At 47.0% G+C, this 13,128-nt stretch overlaps 1 protein-coding gene and 1 long non-coding RNA gene across 2 annotated transcripts; one reads left to right on the top strand and one right to left on the bottom strand.

Annotated features, from left to right (window-relative positions):
- Positions 1 to 7,893: 7,893 nt before the first annotated feature.
- LOC125324350 lies at positions 7,894 to 9,679 on the bottom strand. Its single transcript, XR_007202944.1, has 2 exons — positions 9,333 to 9,679; positions 7,894 to 8,629 (listed from the first exon to the last, which is right to left on the bottom strand). It is a non-coding gene; the product is annotated as an uncharacterized LOC125324350 (long non-coding RNA).
- A 110-nt stretch (positions 9,680 to 9,789) lies between these two features.
- ATF4 (activating transcription factor 4) lies at positions 9,790 to 12,629 on the top strand. Its single transcript, XM_048300018.1, has 3 exons — positions 9,790 to 9,984; positions 10,837 to 11,151; positions 11,692 to 12,629. Exons 2-3 carry the CDS (start codon positions 10,935 to 10,937, stop codon positions 12,537 to 12,539), a joined length of 1,065 nt encoding a protein of 354 aa, XP_048155975.1. The 5' UTR covers positions 9,790 to 9,984; positions 10,837 to 10,934; the 3' UTR covers positions 12,540 to 12,629.
- Positions 12,630 to 13,128: the final 499 nt, after the last annotated feature.

Consider the following 13,128-nt stretch of genomic DNA (forward strand, 5'->3'; position numbering starts at 1 on the left):
AAGCTCCCCCACCCTTGTTCAGTCACACCTTGGTTTTTGTGTGCCAGGCCTCTCCCCTGCCAAATGCACTCCTCTCTTATCCAGGCATCAGCCTTGAGGCAGCGAGGAACCTGCTTTGCCAGGGGCCCATGTCTGGTGTGCTGAAGTTCTTTGCAGTAAGACCCAGTTTTATGTGCCTGCTTGGGAAGGTGGAGTGGAAATGCTGGATGTCAAATAAAGTGTGAAGTCGTGCTGCTTTTGATGGGTCCCAGGCTCCTTAATTCTTGGAAGACATGCTACAGTGGCAACATTGTCCTATAAGACTTATCTTAATGAGGACTCTCTAATTAACTGTTTTGGAGGGTATTTTATGATACAAAGGGAGTCTACATCTCCAACAACTTCTTTTTTTCTAATGTCCCTTGCCTGCGTTGCTTTTGTTTTTTTCCTTTTATCTGTCCTGTGGTAGAAACAGATCAGATGAGATCAAGCACGTTTCATGCCATACAGAGTCTTACAGGAACAGCTAAAATAAGCTGCTCTGTGAAATCTGTGACAGGTATTACCCCCTCAAGTTAAAGCCCCTGGAAAGCCTAGAGCCTGCAATACATGGTTAATATATGCAGTGGTTTGCACCTTTGCATAAAAGCTGTCCTGGCACGAACAGGGAGGAGAGATCAAAAGATAAGTGTCTGTTTAATGTAAAGAAGAAATAATTGAGGGGAGTGATAATTATTTCAAGTATGGAAAAAGTTGCTACAAAGAAGAAGAGCACAAATAGTTCTCCAGGCTGCAAAGACTCAGAACCTCTTTTGTTCTTAGCCTAAGGAACAAACAGCTTAGGAGGAAGGTGAATTTTGGAAAAAGCAAAAGCCCACTTTGTTATATAACCACAGTCCTGTCCTGCATATTAATGTAGCTGAGTTTACATTTTACTTATTTATTTTTGCATCTCTTAATTTTAAAAATAAATACATAAATTCTAGCCTATTTTGTAGCTAATCTTAAACTGGGGAAGAAAGGATGACTGAAACCCAAATTTGAGATTATCATGCTACTGTTGAACTGCATTATTAATGTAGTAATTTTTTCTTCCCAAAGACTTAGTTGCATCCATGGTTTTTAAGGTTTATTTTAATATTCTAATCTTCAGAAAAGCTGCAGACAGCTGCTGCTTTTTAAATTTAGTCTCACAGAAAAAAAAAAAAGAGCCTCTTCCAAATTTTAGTTTCACAGAAGAAAAGAGCGGCCTTTTTCAAACAAGGAATTTCTCTTCCAGATAAGATAAAATATGTTTGCTCACTACCTGGACTATTCAGTGGCTCCAGCATGGCTCACTGAATCGGACTGGATGTTGAAATGCTGGGCTTTGCCCACAGATGCAGCAAGCAAGAAATGGGAGATTCTACCTCCTACCAGTGAAACCCAGTATTGGCTTCCAGCCCTAGGAGAACTGCTGTGGTCCAGACATTTGGGGAACTGTTTGAGATATCTGGATTTTATCTTTTTTATCCTTGTCAGGTTGAGTTACTATCTGAGTTTATGATCTGAGGGATTCAAAGAATATCCTCCCACTCTGTTGTTTTTTTTTTTTTTTCCTCTCTCTCTCGTTTTTTAATTTAAGATTCAACACCTTCTTAGAATAGCTCTTATTTAACAATGTGTCCCCTACACAATCAAGGATAAAATTTTTACTAGCATTCTCTGAGAAGGACAGCATTATTCACATGTCAAGGACCCAGAAATGTGGTGGTGAGCAGGCTATTATTCCTTTCTTTACAGTATGTGATCCTGTGGAATAATCTTGCAAACAGTAAGGCAAAAGAGGGTGGTAAGACCAGTGGGTAAGGCAGGGAAGATCTGAAATCATTCTGTAGACAGGAAATGTTCTTGTCATTTTACAAACAGCAAAGAGAGTGGGACACAGAGTTTGGCTCAAGGAACTCAAACTTCTCATGATTTTAAGCTTTCCTAAGTACTCATGCAGAATTCAGTTCTGAACAAAATCACATTAAACACAGTAAAAGATGGATTTTTATTTTGTGCCCTGGTTCAATTTCCCTGGCTCCTGTGGCTAAGTAGCTCTTTGATCTGTCTATTAACACTCAGTGCTGAGCTTCTCAGGGGAAATAAATATATATATATAAATTCTAACCACATTCTTCATGAAAAGCCTTCTCCATACAAATAATGGGCAAAAGTTGCTTACTTGTATTTTTGTTTTGTTTAGGATTTTCTTTTGTAAGGCAACAATTCCCTGGCTTCAGTGCAATTCCACCCTTCCCCTTCCTCTCTCTGTGGCAGAATTGTCACTGTTCTACAAAAGCACAGGGGCGATACTGTCCCATAAGACATCCCACTACAATGATCCTGGTCCTGTACAACCCTCTTGTCTCATTCTGCTCAGCATTGCAAAGCATTGCACACCTCAGAGGCAACAGACACGAGGGCATAGATGGCAAATGATGGACTGTGTAGGCTCTTTCCCACAACAGGCATTACTTCAAAACTCGTAGTGCCCTGGCAGGCTCCTTACCTCCCTTGAAAGGCAAGAAGCAATTGTTCCTGGAAGCAGTATTGCAGAATGACATTTTTGCCTTCAGATTCTTGAATTTATTTAGCACAGGGGGCCTTGGAGACAGTAAGTACCACCACTTACATGGATAATAAGATGTGAATCATGTTCAGCTGCTGCTTGTTTGCAGCAGCAGCGAGGCACTCTCAGAGGGCCTGAGGTGCGCTGGAGCCAAGGCAGTACAAGGCACAGCAGTTCCAGAGGCTGCAGAGCTGCAGCTCCCACGGTGCTTGTTAGAGAGCATGCTGGCAGGGGCCCAGCTCCCTGGCATTCACAGGGAAGGTGGTTTTTGCTGAGGCAAGGACATGACCAAGGCACAAACCTTCTCTTTTCTGAATCACTACCTGTGGTCATGAGAGAGACAGTAGTAGAAAGCATCCAGCCTTTTTTTGAACAAGGAGCAATGAACTTGTGTTTTGGGTTAGGAACCTTTCTCCTCTTGGGGATTTTTTTAAATTTTATTTTATTTTGTAGGTTTTTTTTTTTCTTTTTCTATGTAAAACAAGAAAATGAATAAAGAATGATGCATCTTCAGTCCATCACTCTGCACTGCAAAGGAGGATGTTTGGTATCATCAGCAGACTGGTGACTCCCAAGCTTTGTGCCCTGGGACAGACTTACCTTTTTGTGAGCCTGCCCTGCCTACGGGAGACCTGTATTTCTGGTAAGTGCTCAGCATCCAAATGTGCCTTACTGAGACTGCATGACTGAGGTGAATGGCTCAAATGTTGCCTTCCTGACTAGCACCAGCACTGCCTCAGACCCAGAGGAGATGTCTCCTCTTGAAGCCAGGACAAGGCCTCAAGAAAGTCTCACCCTCTGAATGCCAAAAGAGCAGGCCAGCTGTACCTTCCCAACAGGGCTGGGCTGCTGTGGCTGGCTCCTGACAGAGCTGGGTTTAGTCTCAGACCAGTTCTCTCAGCAGTCACAGAAACCTCCTCCTGTTAAGAGAACTGCAAACCTCCCTCACCCAGCACCACGGCAATGGCAGTAAGAGGGCGGGTGGGTTGAGAAGCCATAGCACCTACTCAATATGATACTTTGCCTGCAAAGTCTTCTTTAGGGACTATTATCCAGCCTGCCCATGGCCAGTCCACTCACTTGAGGAAGCTCTGCTGGGGCCACCTGTCAGACCATATACAAGTGCAGGGAGCAGAACAGGCTCAAAGTCTTCTGAAATAATCTTCTTTCTGACATAATTTGCCAAATCCCCAAACACAGAGACCTTAGGAGGGAAAATGACATTCCTTCAGGAAAAAGCTATAAACTCAATGGTATGACAATTACGTCAGTATCCACCAGGAATTTTTATTTCCTTCTTTGTAAACAAGTAGATATTAAAACAGTACAAAGTCTGCTGGTAAATCACTGAGCAGTTGCTGCCTATGGAGAGTGGAAAATTATTACTGAGTAATGGCTGCAGCGTTCCTCCCCAGGGACTGGGCAGCTACAGCCTCAACAGTGACTTATCCTCAAATGAGTTTCAGAGCTTCATCTGAACTACTTGTTGTGTCAGTGTTCTTGCTGAAGCTGCCTGCCAGCACCAGAATCAGAGATCTCACACATGCCCAAAAGATCCCCAGAACTCTGTTTTATTTCACTCATAGGGTACACCTGTGCACAGTCTCTCTTCCTGGCCTCATCAAAACACTCTGAAGTGACATGAAGTGAGAAACAAACCCCCCAGAGGAGCACACAGAGCACAGCCTGGTATTACCCTTTCACTGTGCACCCCCCTCACTGAACAGAGAGGCTGAAATAAGCTCAAACAACCTTCCCACCTGCTTCAGCCAAAGCCGATGGTTTAGGAGCCAGGTTCAGGAGTGCAGTGGAATTGCTGCTGGGCTGCTGCAGCAAGGGGTCCTCATGCTGACCGGTCTAAGGGGCACTGAGACACTGAAAGTGTCTGATGTTTTATAAAAATGGCCATAAATGTTTTATCTAAAGACGCTGAAGTGATGATGATGGGCTGTTAACTCACCCACCGGTGTCTGGGCTGAGATGCTGCAGTCTCATAATCCGTGCCTACTTGTCAGGCCTCAGCTCTTGCTAACTTCACACTGCTAAAAAGAAGCAGTGTGCACTGTCACTCTCCTCTTCATCCTTTTGCACAGAATGGCACAAGACACCTGGCACATGTGATGCCAGCAGATGCTGGTAATGTACAGGTACATACATTTTGATACACACGGAGCACACATTCTGCAGGGGGATCACATCAACTACAGGCCCATGAAGAACAACAGCTGACATGAAATACATTTCTGTTCTTTCATTGCTTGGATAACTGGAAGGCTTTTGTTTGTGTCCTAAACTGAGCCCACATGTGCTAATGAACATGAAGGATTATTCCTGACCCCCAAATCCTTTCATCCTAATAAAACAAGGCTGGACAATGAGACAACTAAAAATATCCCCCAATGGTCTGAACAAAAGTCAGCACCCCCTCCTCTCCCTCCTTCACACATATTTTTTGCTAAACATCATTTTCAGCCAGTTGTAGCTTTGCTTAGGAAAATCATGCTTGGGCAAGTTACAGCTCACCTCCCTCTTACCAGACTTGCACGATGCTTTTACTTGTGGCAGCTGGCCACAGCCTGGCTGATTCTGAGTAACTAAGCCTCTGGAGACACGTATTTTGTGAGCTATCAGCATGTGCTTGGCATGCCCACATTTGTTCAGTAAGAAAAATGTAGGTGGACAACCAGGGTTGTTTCCATAACTGTCTGAAATAATTGAAGTGGAAGCTGCAAATGTAAATTGCAGATTTAATCCTCTTTTTTATTAGTCTCATTTCTAATGTCAGGGATATTTACATAGCAGGATGGAAACAGAAGACAGTGAGGGGGTGGGTAAGTAATGAATGATTTATTAGAGATTCCATTTGGTGTACTAGTCCAAAACAAACGAGGCAGAGCATATGTATAACTTACTTTCTGTTTGTATGTAATAAAAGATGGATGCTAATACATCCCAGCCTGATCTTTAATCATATAGATTTGCTTTTTGGTCTAGTTTTAAAATGGAACATCTATAAAGCAATCCCTAAAGAGCTTACAATGAGAATCTCACAGAAAACTTCTTTCAGATATCTGTTTGTACCATGTGAGAGAAGCAAGCAAGCACTGTGAATTAGTGTGTGCCATAGAGGTTGTAGGTAATTCTCCCTCAAAATTGCTCAAAATGTCTCTGCTTTGCCTCATTCCTCCCTTGTGTTTTCCTCAGCACTCTGTCTCCAGGAAAAAATCCTGCTGGTCTCTGGACACGCTTTGTTAATTGAAGTGCAGGGTAAGGCTTCCTGGAAGGTTCAAAGGACTCAAGTTATCCCTCACAAGAATCCCCTTGGGGACTTGCCCTCACACTCACCCTTCTGCACAGCAGGCAATGCTGTCTCCTCCCCAGCCACCCCAGCAGAGCCCAGGGCCAGCAGAAAGCCCATCTGCTCCTTCTTGGGGGCACTGAGGCTCAGTGGGGGCCCAAAGCTGCCTGCCCAGTGCCACCATGGCCATCACGCACTCTCCCAATGCAGCGTCAGCCCATCTTCCCCCGACCCTTCCCCTTTTCCCAGCGCTCCAGAGAAGAGCAAACATCTCTGTTACTTGTGCTGGTTCCCCTCCTGGCCCCAGCAATACCCACTCCTCCCACCCTCCTTGCTCCCCTGCTACAGAGGCCCACGAGTTTCCCTGCCACTGACAGTCCCTGAGAGCATCCTATGCAGCCGGTCTAGACTGTGTGAGGGGATGTTACTATGGAAACATTTACGTCCTCCCGGTCTTTGGTGTGCTTACTAAGAGCATTCAGCATGTTTGTCTCCTGTATTCTTGCTGGTGGAAGAAGAAAATCTCTTTTCCTTTGCAATGTTTACTTTGAAAAGAAAAAAAAGGAAGAAATTATTTAAGCACATATCTTGACTTTCCATCTTAAGGAAGGGGGAGGGTGAGTGGAGGAATATTAGTTTTCCACCTCCTGGTGATGCTGTTTGGCTGGAGGTGGCTCTCTGCAGTGCTGGATTTATCAGGGCACTTCACAGCTTCCCAGCCAGGCCTTTGGCCTCTATCCTGCAGCGAGCTCTGCAAGAGCAGCTCCTTTCTCCTGCAGCTGGCCCCTCGCTTCTGTGTCAGGATGGATCTTACTGATCCCAGGAGCTCCCTTTGCCCAGGTATCCAGGGCAGGAAAACAACATCCACGGTGATAAAGCTGTTAACATGACAGCAGGATGTCACTCACCATGCCCACAAATTGGTGTTCCCTCAGAAGCCACCTTTTTGTGCTGTAAATTAAATTTTCTTCAGAGCTGCTCAGTCTCTGAGCCACAAATATATTATGTAATATTGGAAAAGAATTCTTTTTTAGACACTTTTGAGTTAGTAGAAAGTAGCTAGTAGTCCTCTGCTTAGAAAATACTTATAATTTTTTTTTTTTGTACAAAAATTCCCAAAAATTGTTATTTGTGCTTAAAGAACTGTCTTGCACCTTGGTCAAAAACTCTAGCCACAGTGGAGACATCTCTGACATAATATCTGCAAAAGAAGAAAGATAATTTATGAAGGAACTGGGGTTGTAGTTCATGAAATGATTTAACAACAGTTATTCTGCAGTCCTGCAGGAAACAGGGAAAAATATGCTTTTCTCTTAATGGCTGGCTTCTGGTTACTTGATTTCATGTTCTGGATTGGAGATTGTTACAGAAAATCTGTCTGGGACTTGTAATATGAACAAATTTCCACCTCCGTTCACACACAAAAGGGAAAGCAGGCAGCTAGGAAACAGGCAGATCTGGGTTAAGTTCCTCATTGCATACTTCATTTTTGCTTACGTGATTCTTGCGCACACATTCCCAGAGTCCTTTCAGAGAAATCTATAATTATCTTTCCATGAGGAAGGGTTGGGTGTACACATATTGGGTGCATTTCTGTTTATTTAGCTGCTATTATGGTCGTAAAATTGCCCTTTTCTTTTCACTTAAAGGAGGGGAAAGCAGGCACAGCAGTGGATGTGAGAGCTCTCCCTTAGCCAGTGAGGACATGGAAGTGCTGTCCACCCATCCACACAGCCAATCACCCACTTGGCTTCTTTAAAACCTGCTGCATCCTCTCAATTGTCCTTTGAAGCTAGATCTGCCTCCGCTGTAGTATTTATCAGAGCAGTTATCTCAGACTGCTCAACTGCTACTTTTTTTGGCATCGGAGGCGGAGGACATTTTTCTGTGTCTCCTCTATTTTAATGAGTCATTTCAAATTCCGTGCTACGAAAGAAAGAAAGAAAGAAAGAAAGAAAGAAAGAAAGAAAGAAAGAAAGAACCAATACCAACCAAAATAAAATAGCAACAAACCAACATGGAAGGAAAATTGCCCTTTTTAATTCAGCAGCCAGTGTTCATGTTACAGATGTGAAGTAACATACTCTGCTTTGTAGTGACAATGCTAAGACCAGACTGCTAAAAGCAGAAATTGGGTCACACTTCATCCTCGCAAATTATCAGTCAAGTTGTTTAAGACATTCCAGGCAGTTAGACCTGAGCAAATGTGGTGAAGGCTATGGTTTTACACAAATACGACTGAGGCCTGAACTGCAAAATAGTGGAGCCTTTCGCACAAGTAGCTGAGAGCAAGCTGAGCTGCAGAATGATGATGTTGGAATAAGCAAGGTTCCACCACAGCTCTCAGAGCTGATGGTGCTGTGAGGCTTGCAATGTGGAAAATCAACCTTTTGAAGCTGGATAACTCTGACACAGTGAGGGAGGACACAGGTATCGAAATTCCGAGCTCACCGGAGCTGTCCAGTGCTTGTGTGACCAAACTGAAATGATGGTGAAGGAACTGAAGCCAGCGGAAAACTGTTGGCCCATGTGAGTTTCTGGCTGTGAGCTGTCTCAGTGGGGGCCAGGCCAGCTGGTGGAACTGTTTAGCAGGAACAGGGTGGGGGAAGAGGTCTGACTTCTTTCCTAGAAGCAAGTTGAGTTGGATCAGATAAAACGCGAAACCGCACTTTGAAAGCTATCCAAGGTGACACTGCTCTTTATGGCCGCAAGGCTCTATAGGTGATCCATTAATGCTCCCATCACTCGAATGATATCTGCACAGAGAACAGAGAAGCAACTGCATCAGCATGAAACTGCATGGCAGGAGAGGACATTCTCATTCCTCAGCTGTGGAATAACCAACTTCATTTTCAGCCCTTGCATGGGTTGAAGGCACTAGTTAGACTGATGCTCCTGGCTGCCCGGCGGCGCGGCTCTACAGCCGGGCTCCTCAGAAGCCTCTCTGCGGCCGTGCGGCGCCGTGGCCGCTGTGAAGCCGGCAGGCTGCGGGCAGACGCCCTCCTGCCCGCACACACACAGCCCCGGAGAGCCCGTAATCTCCGCGCTGCATGTGTGGGGCGGGCAGGGATGGAAAGCAGCGGGTTATCTAAGGGAGCAGGAGGCCAAGGCGGGCTGCCGCCGCCTCAGGGGCGCCATGCCAGCACTTCAGCCTGGAGCGCAGCCGCCAGCCCCCGCCTGAGCTCAGCAGGGCTTTGTGTGGGGAACAAAAGGGGCGTTGGAAATCTAAGTGGGGAGCACACACTGCTTCGAGAGGGGCATGTCAGGGAAAACGCAAGGCTGCCGTGGGCGGGCACCATTTCCCTGCCCGGCTGCTCCTTCTCGACCTACTCCCGCCTTCCCTCCCCATCCTCCTCCCCCGTCCAGCCGCCATTTCCCTGCCCCTTCTCCTTCTTCTCCTCCCCCCCGCCCTTCCCCTCAGCATTGGTCTCCTCCGGGCCCTGGCCAATGACAGCTCACGGGGAACGTGAACGACTCGCCCGTAGCCAATGAGCGCCGCCCTTCCCACGTGGCGAGCTGCGTGACGTCTTCCTCGCGAGCTCCGCGTCTCTGTTGGCGGGTAAAATTTCCCCCAACGCTCCCCGCGGGGGGGGGCGGGGGCAGCGTCCTCAGTACCGCCGGTCACGTGGCACGGCCGCGCCCGACGGGGGGAGCGGTCGGCGCGCATGTATACATCATATAGTCCCTCCGTGACAGCCCCGGCGTGGGGCCGCGGCGTCTTGTCGGCGGCTCCTGTGTTTAACTCGTAGCAGAACGGTAAGAGAGAAGCGCAGAAAGGCAGGCGACAGGCCGGTAGGTGCTGGTGACGGGCAGGTGACGCTCGGCGGAAGGATACCTCACGTCCGCACCTTGTTTGGTAAGGCGGCTCATATATAAAGGCAGAGCGCCGGCGCTGCTATCTCATTGTTTCCTGTCGCCGGGAGCTGAGGTCGTGTCGTTGTCCGTGTCAGTGTGCGCAGCACCTCCCGCGCGGCGCGGATACGAGCAGCCCCCCTCCCCCGGCCGCCATGGCTCTTTAAGGCGGCAGGGCCAGCGGCGGCATCGGCCAGTGCAGCAGGCGCAGCAGCAGCGGCGGCGGCCTCAGCACATCCCCGGCATCTGCAACCATGGCGTGAGTATCGTGTGTGAGGGACGGCTGCTCCCTCTCTTGTGTATTAAAAGGCGTTCTGTTACTCTCTTTAAATGGGCTTTTGGGGTGGGTTTATCGCGCGTGGTGGTAACTGGTATCTTACGGGGAGCGGGGTGAGATACCTAGGTACACAAAATAATATGTAAAGAAACTAGTTAAGCCGAAATTGTAGAGAGGTGGGGAGATCCTTGTACGGCTCGGTATCTTCGGGTGCGGCGAGTGTCAGAAACAGCAGGAAATGCCTTTTCAAAAGCATTTACGAGGAACGTCTGTACTTGCTATAATTCGAGAAACACTGATTTGGAAAAACCTAGGATTTTATAATTTAATTTTTTTTGTTCTTCGGGTTTTCATGGGAGTAAAGAAACATTCCTAGGGAGGGTTTCTTTGCCCGCGCGAGGGGAAGTGCTGGGGTACTTACGGGAAAATGGGGCATTAGAGGTTTTAGGGTTTTGGGTATAGGGACCACATGGTGTAATCACGGATAGATGAACAGGCGTTGATAATAATAATCTGGCAGCAGTACCAATGTTAAATAATGCAGTGGCACAGCGTTAAGTTTGCCCTGGCCATCGGGCGCACAGCCCTCCCTGTGTGGTGCTGGAGCCGCGGTGGAAACGTGGCAGGACACAAAATGGCGGCAGGACTGCCAAATGGCGGCGGGTGGGCGGGACCGGCCCTGCCCGGGCCTGAGGGAGGCGGGGGACGCTCAGCAGCACAGAAATAAAGAAGTGAGATAATCTGTAAAGTTCTGTCATACTTCCTGAGGGACCGTTGCTTTAAAAGGTTATGTTGCTCAGATCAGGTGCTGATGAGTTTAAGTTCTGTTCGCAGGTTTTTCACGGCACTGCACAGCAGCATTGCTGTAGTCGACGAAAAGACCCTGTGCTTATCTACATCCTTCGACGTCAAAGCGTTAAAAGCTGACGAAAATGAGCTTCTTGAACAACGAGATGCTGTTGGGGGATTCAATATCCCCCTTCAGCCAGCCGTGTTCGGTGGCTGAGGAAAGTCTGGGACTCCTAGATGACTACCTGGAGGTGGCCGAGCCCCTCAGTTCGCATGGGTTCTCCAGCGACAAGGCTAAGGCAGTCTCCTCCAATTGGCTTGCTGTGGACAGTTTAGGCAACACCATAGATAGCAGCCAGGGTAAGGTATTACTTATTTCTGTAAAGGGCATCAATTATATAATACCTCAGTAACATTCCAGTTGAAAATAAATTGCTAGCTTTTCATAAATCTGAACGCAATCTTACGTGTTACCTCCACTTCGAAAACATGTGTACTATGCTGCTTACACAACACATAGTTGCTGGTTATGGTAAAGTGCCACTTGTGGTGGCCTTGCAGTAACAGAGAGTTGCCAATGGTACTGTGTTTTGGCATAGGTAACAGTAAGGAAGCATGATTGTATGTTGCCAGTGCCCCTGGATTGTTCTGGTCTTAAAGTAAGAGGGTTGGAATGTCTCAATGGTTGCTTATGTTGTACCCTACAGTTTTTAGGAGCTCAGGGAAAGAGTATTTTTTCCCTTAAAATTTACTCATTTTGTGCTAATACATGAAAGAGGAAAGTGATGAACTGCTAGATGATTTTCAAAAGCTTGAGTTGCGTTGAGTGTGGTGGTTTATTTGATGCCTTTTCTTCATGGCATTATACTGAAGTGGCAATTTATTTTTTTTAATGTGCAGAGGATGCCTTCTCTGGCATGGAGTGGATGGTGGAGAAGATGGATCTGAAGGAATTTGATTTTGATGCCCTGTTAGGTATGGAACATCTGGAAGCCACCGTCTCACCAGACGAGCTGATGGCCACGTTGGAAGACACGTGTGATCTATTTAACGCTACCATCCAGGAATTTCACAACAAAGAACTTCCACTGATAAATAATGTAATCACTCATGTCCCCGAATCCCCAGTTGGAGCTGATTCAATGGCCCCATTGGCTTCCCTTTGGTCTTTTCCCCTCTCCCCAGGGTCTCTGACTTCCACTCCAGACCACTCATTTAGTTTAGAACTAGGTAGTGAAGTGGATGTTCTGGAAGGAGAAAGAAAGCGGGAGTGCCCCACTGTTGTGGTGGTGATCACCAAGTCTGAGAAAGAGGAGGAGAACCACTCTGATGATAGTGGAATATGCATGAGCCCGGACTCCTACCTGGGAACCCCCCAACACAGCCCCACCAATTCAGTTGGATCCCCCAATGGCAACCAGTTCCCTGCAGATGCCGCCTGTGGCTCTGTGCGGTCCAAACCATACGATCACCCTGCAGAGAAGGTAGTGTCAGCAAAGGTGAAAGGAGAAAAGAAAATAGATAAGAAACTAAAAAAGATGGAGCAGAATAAGACAGCTGCCACGCGTTACCGGCAGAAGAAGAGGGCGGAACAGGAGGCGCTGTCTGGGGAGTGCAGAGAGCTGGAGCAGAAGAACCAGGCCCTGAAGGAAAAAGCAGATTCCCTTAGTAAGGAAATTCAGTACTTAAAAGATCTGATAGAAGAGGTCCGCAAGGCCAAGGGCAAGAGAACTAGAGTCCCTGAGTAGGGTAGTCAGCAGTGTTGTGTGCATGTATATAAGCTTCCTGCTAAAGCTGTGTATTGCTGTCTAATAAATAATTTTGTAGTAAATGTGCAATGATGGTGTGTGATGAGTGGTACCTGTAAAACCAGCATGGCCTGAACCTCCTGTGAGTGTAAGTCCAAGCACGACAAGGTGGTGTGTGGCCAGAGAGTGTAGTGTGACACTAGTGCTGCTTGTGGGTGGTGAGTGCACTGCAAGCACCCAAAGTGCTCTGAACTGGAGCATTCTGTATAAAGTGTCTGAGTTGACCTGTCCCGCTCTAATTTATGTGTGTTCTAAAGTGAGAAGGGATCACGCTGAGGTGCCTCAGGGTTTTCAGCTAATTTGTAAGCCCCCTGAAACAATTGAAGTTGGAGAGTTGATGGAAGACAAAACGTCAGTAATGCAGTGGGAGATGTTTTTATTTTCAGACTTAAACATTGTCTCTGAAGGGAGGGAGGGGGTCCTGGGACAAAAGTTGTGAACGCTGGTGAAAGAAATGGACAGCTTGGCTAGGAGACAAGCCCGGAGCAAGCACCAGTGTTAACTGCACTTGGGTTCCTCATGTGCCTGT

This window comes from Corvus hawaiiensis, chromosome 4 (assembly GCF_020740725.1).
Source record: "Corvus hawaiiensis isolate bCorHaw1 chromosome 4, bCorHaw1.pri.cur, whole genome shotgun sequence".
NCBI classification, from domain to species: domain Eukaryota; kingdom Metazoa; phylum Chordata; class Aves; order Passeriformes; family Corvidae; genus Corvus; species Corvus hawaiiensis.

Bases quoted from the DNA above. Each gene is read 5' to 3' on its own strand.
- ATF4 (XM_048300018.1), top strand. From the start codon at position 10,935: ATGAGCTTCTTGAACAACGAGATGCTGTTGGGGGATTCAATATCCCCC. The intron at 11,152-11,691 runs GTAAGGTATTAC...TTTAATGTGCAG, and splicing joins CACCATAGATAGCAGCCAGG to AGGATGCCTTCTCTGGCATG.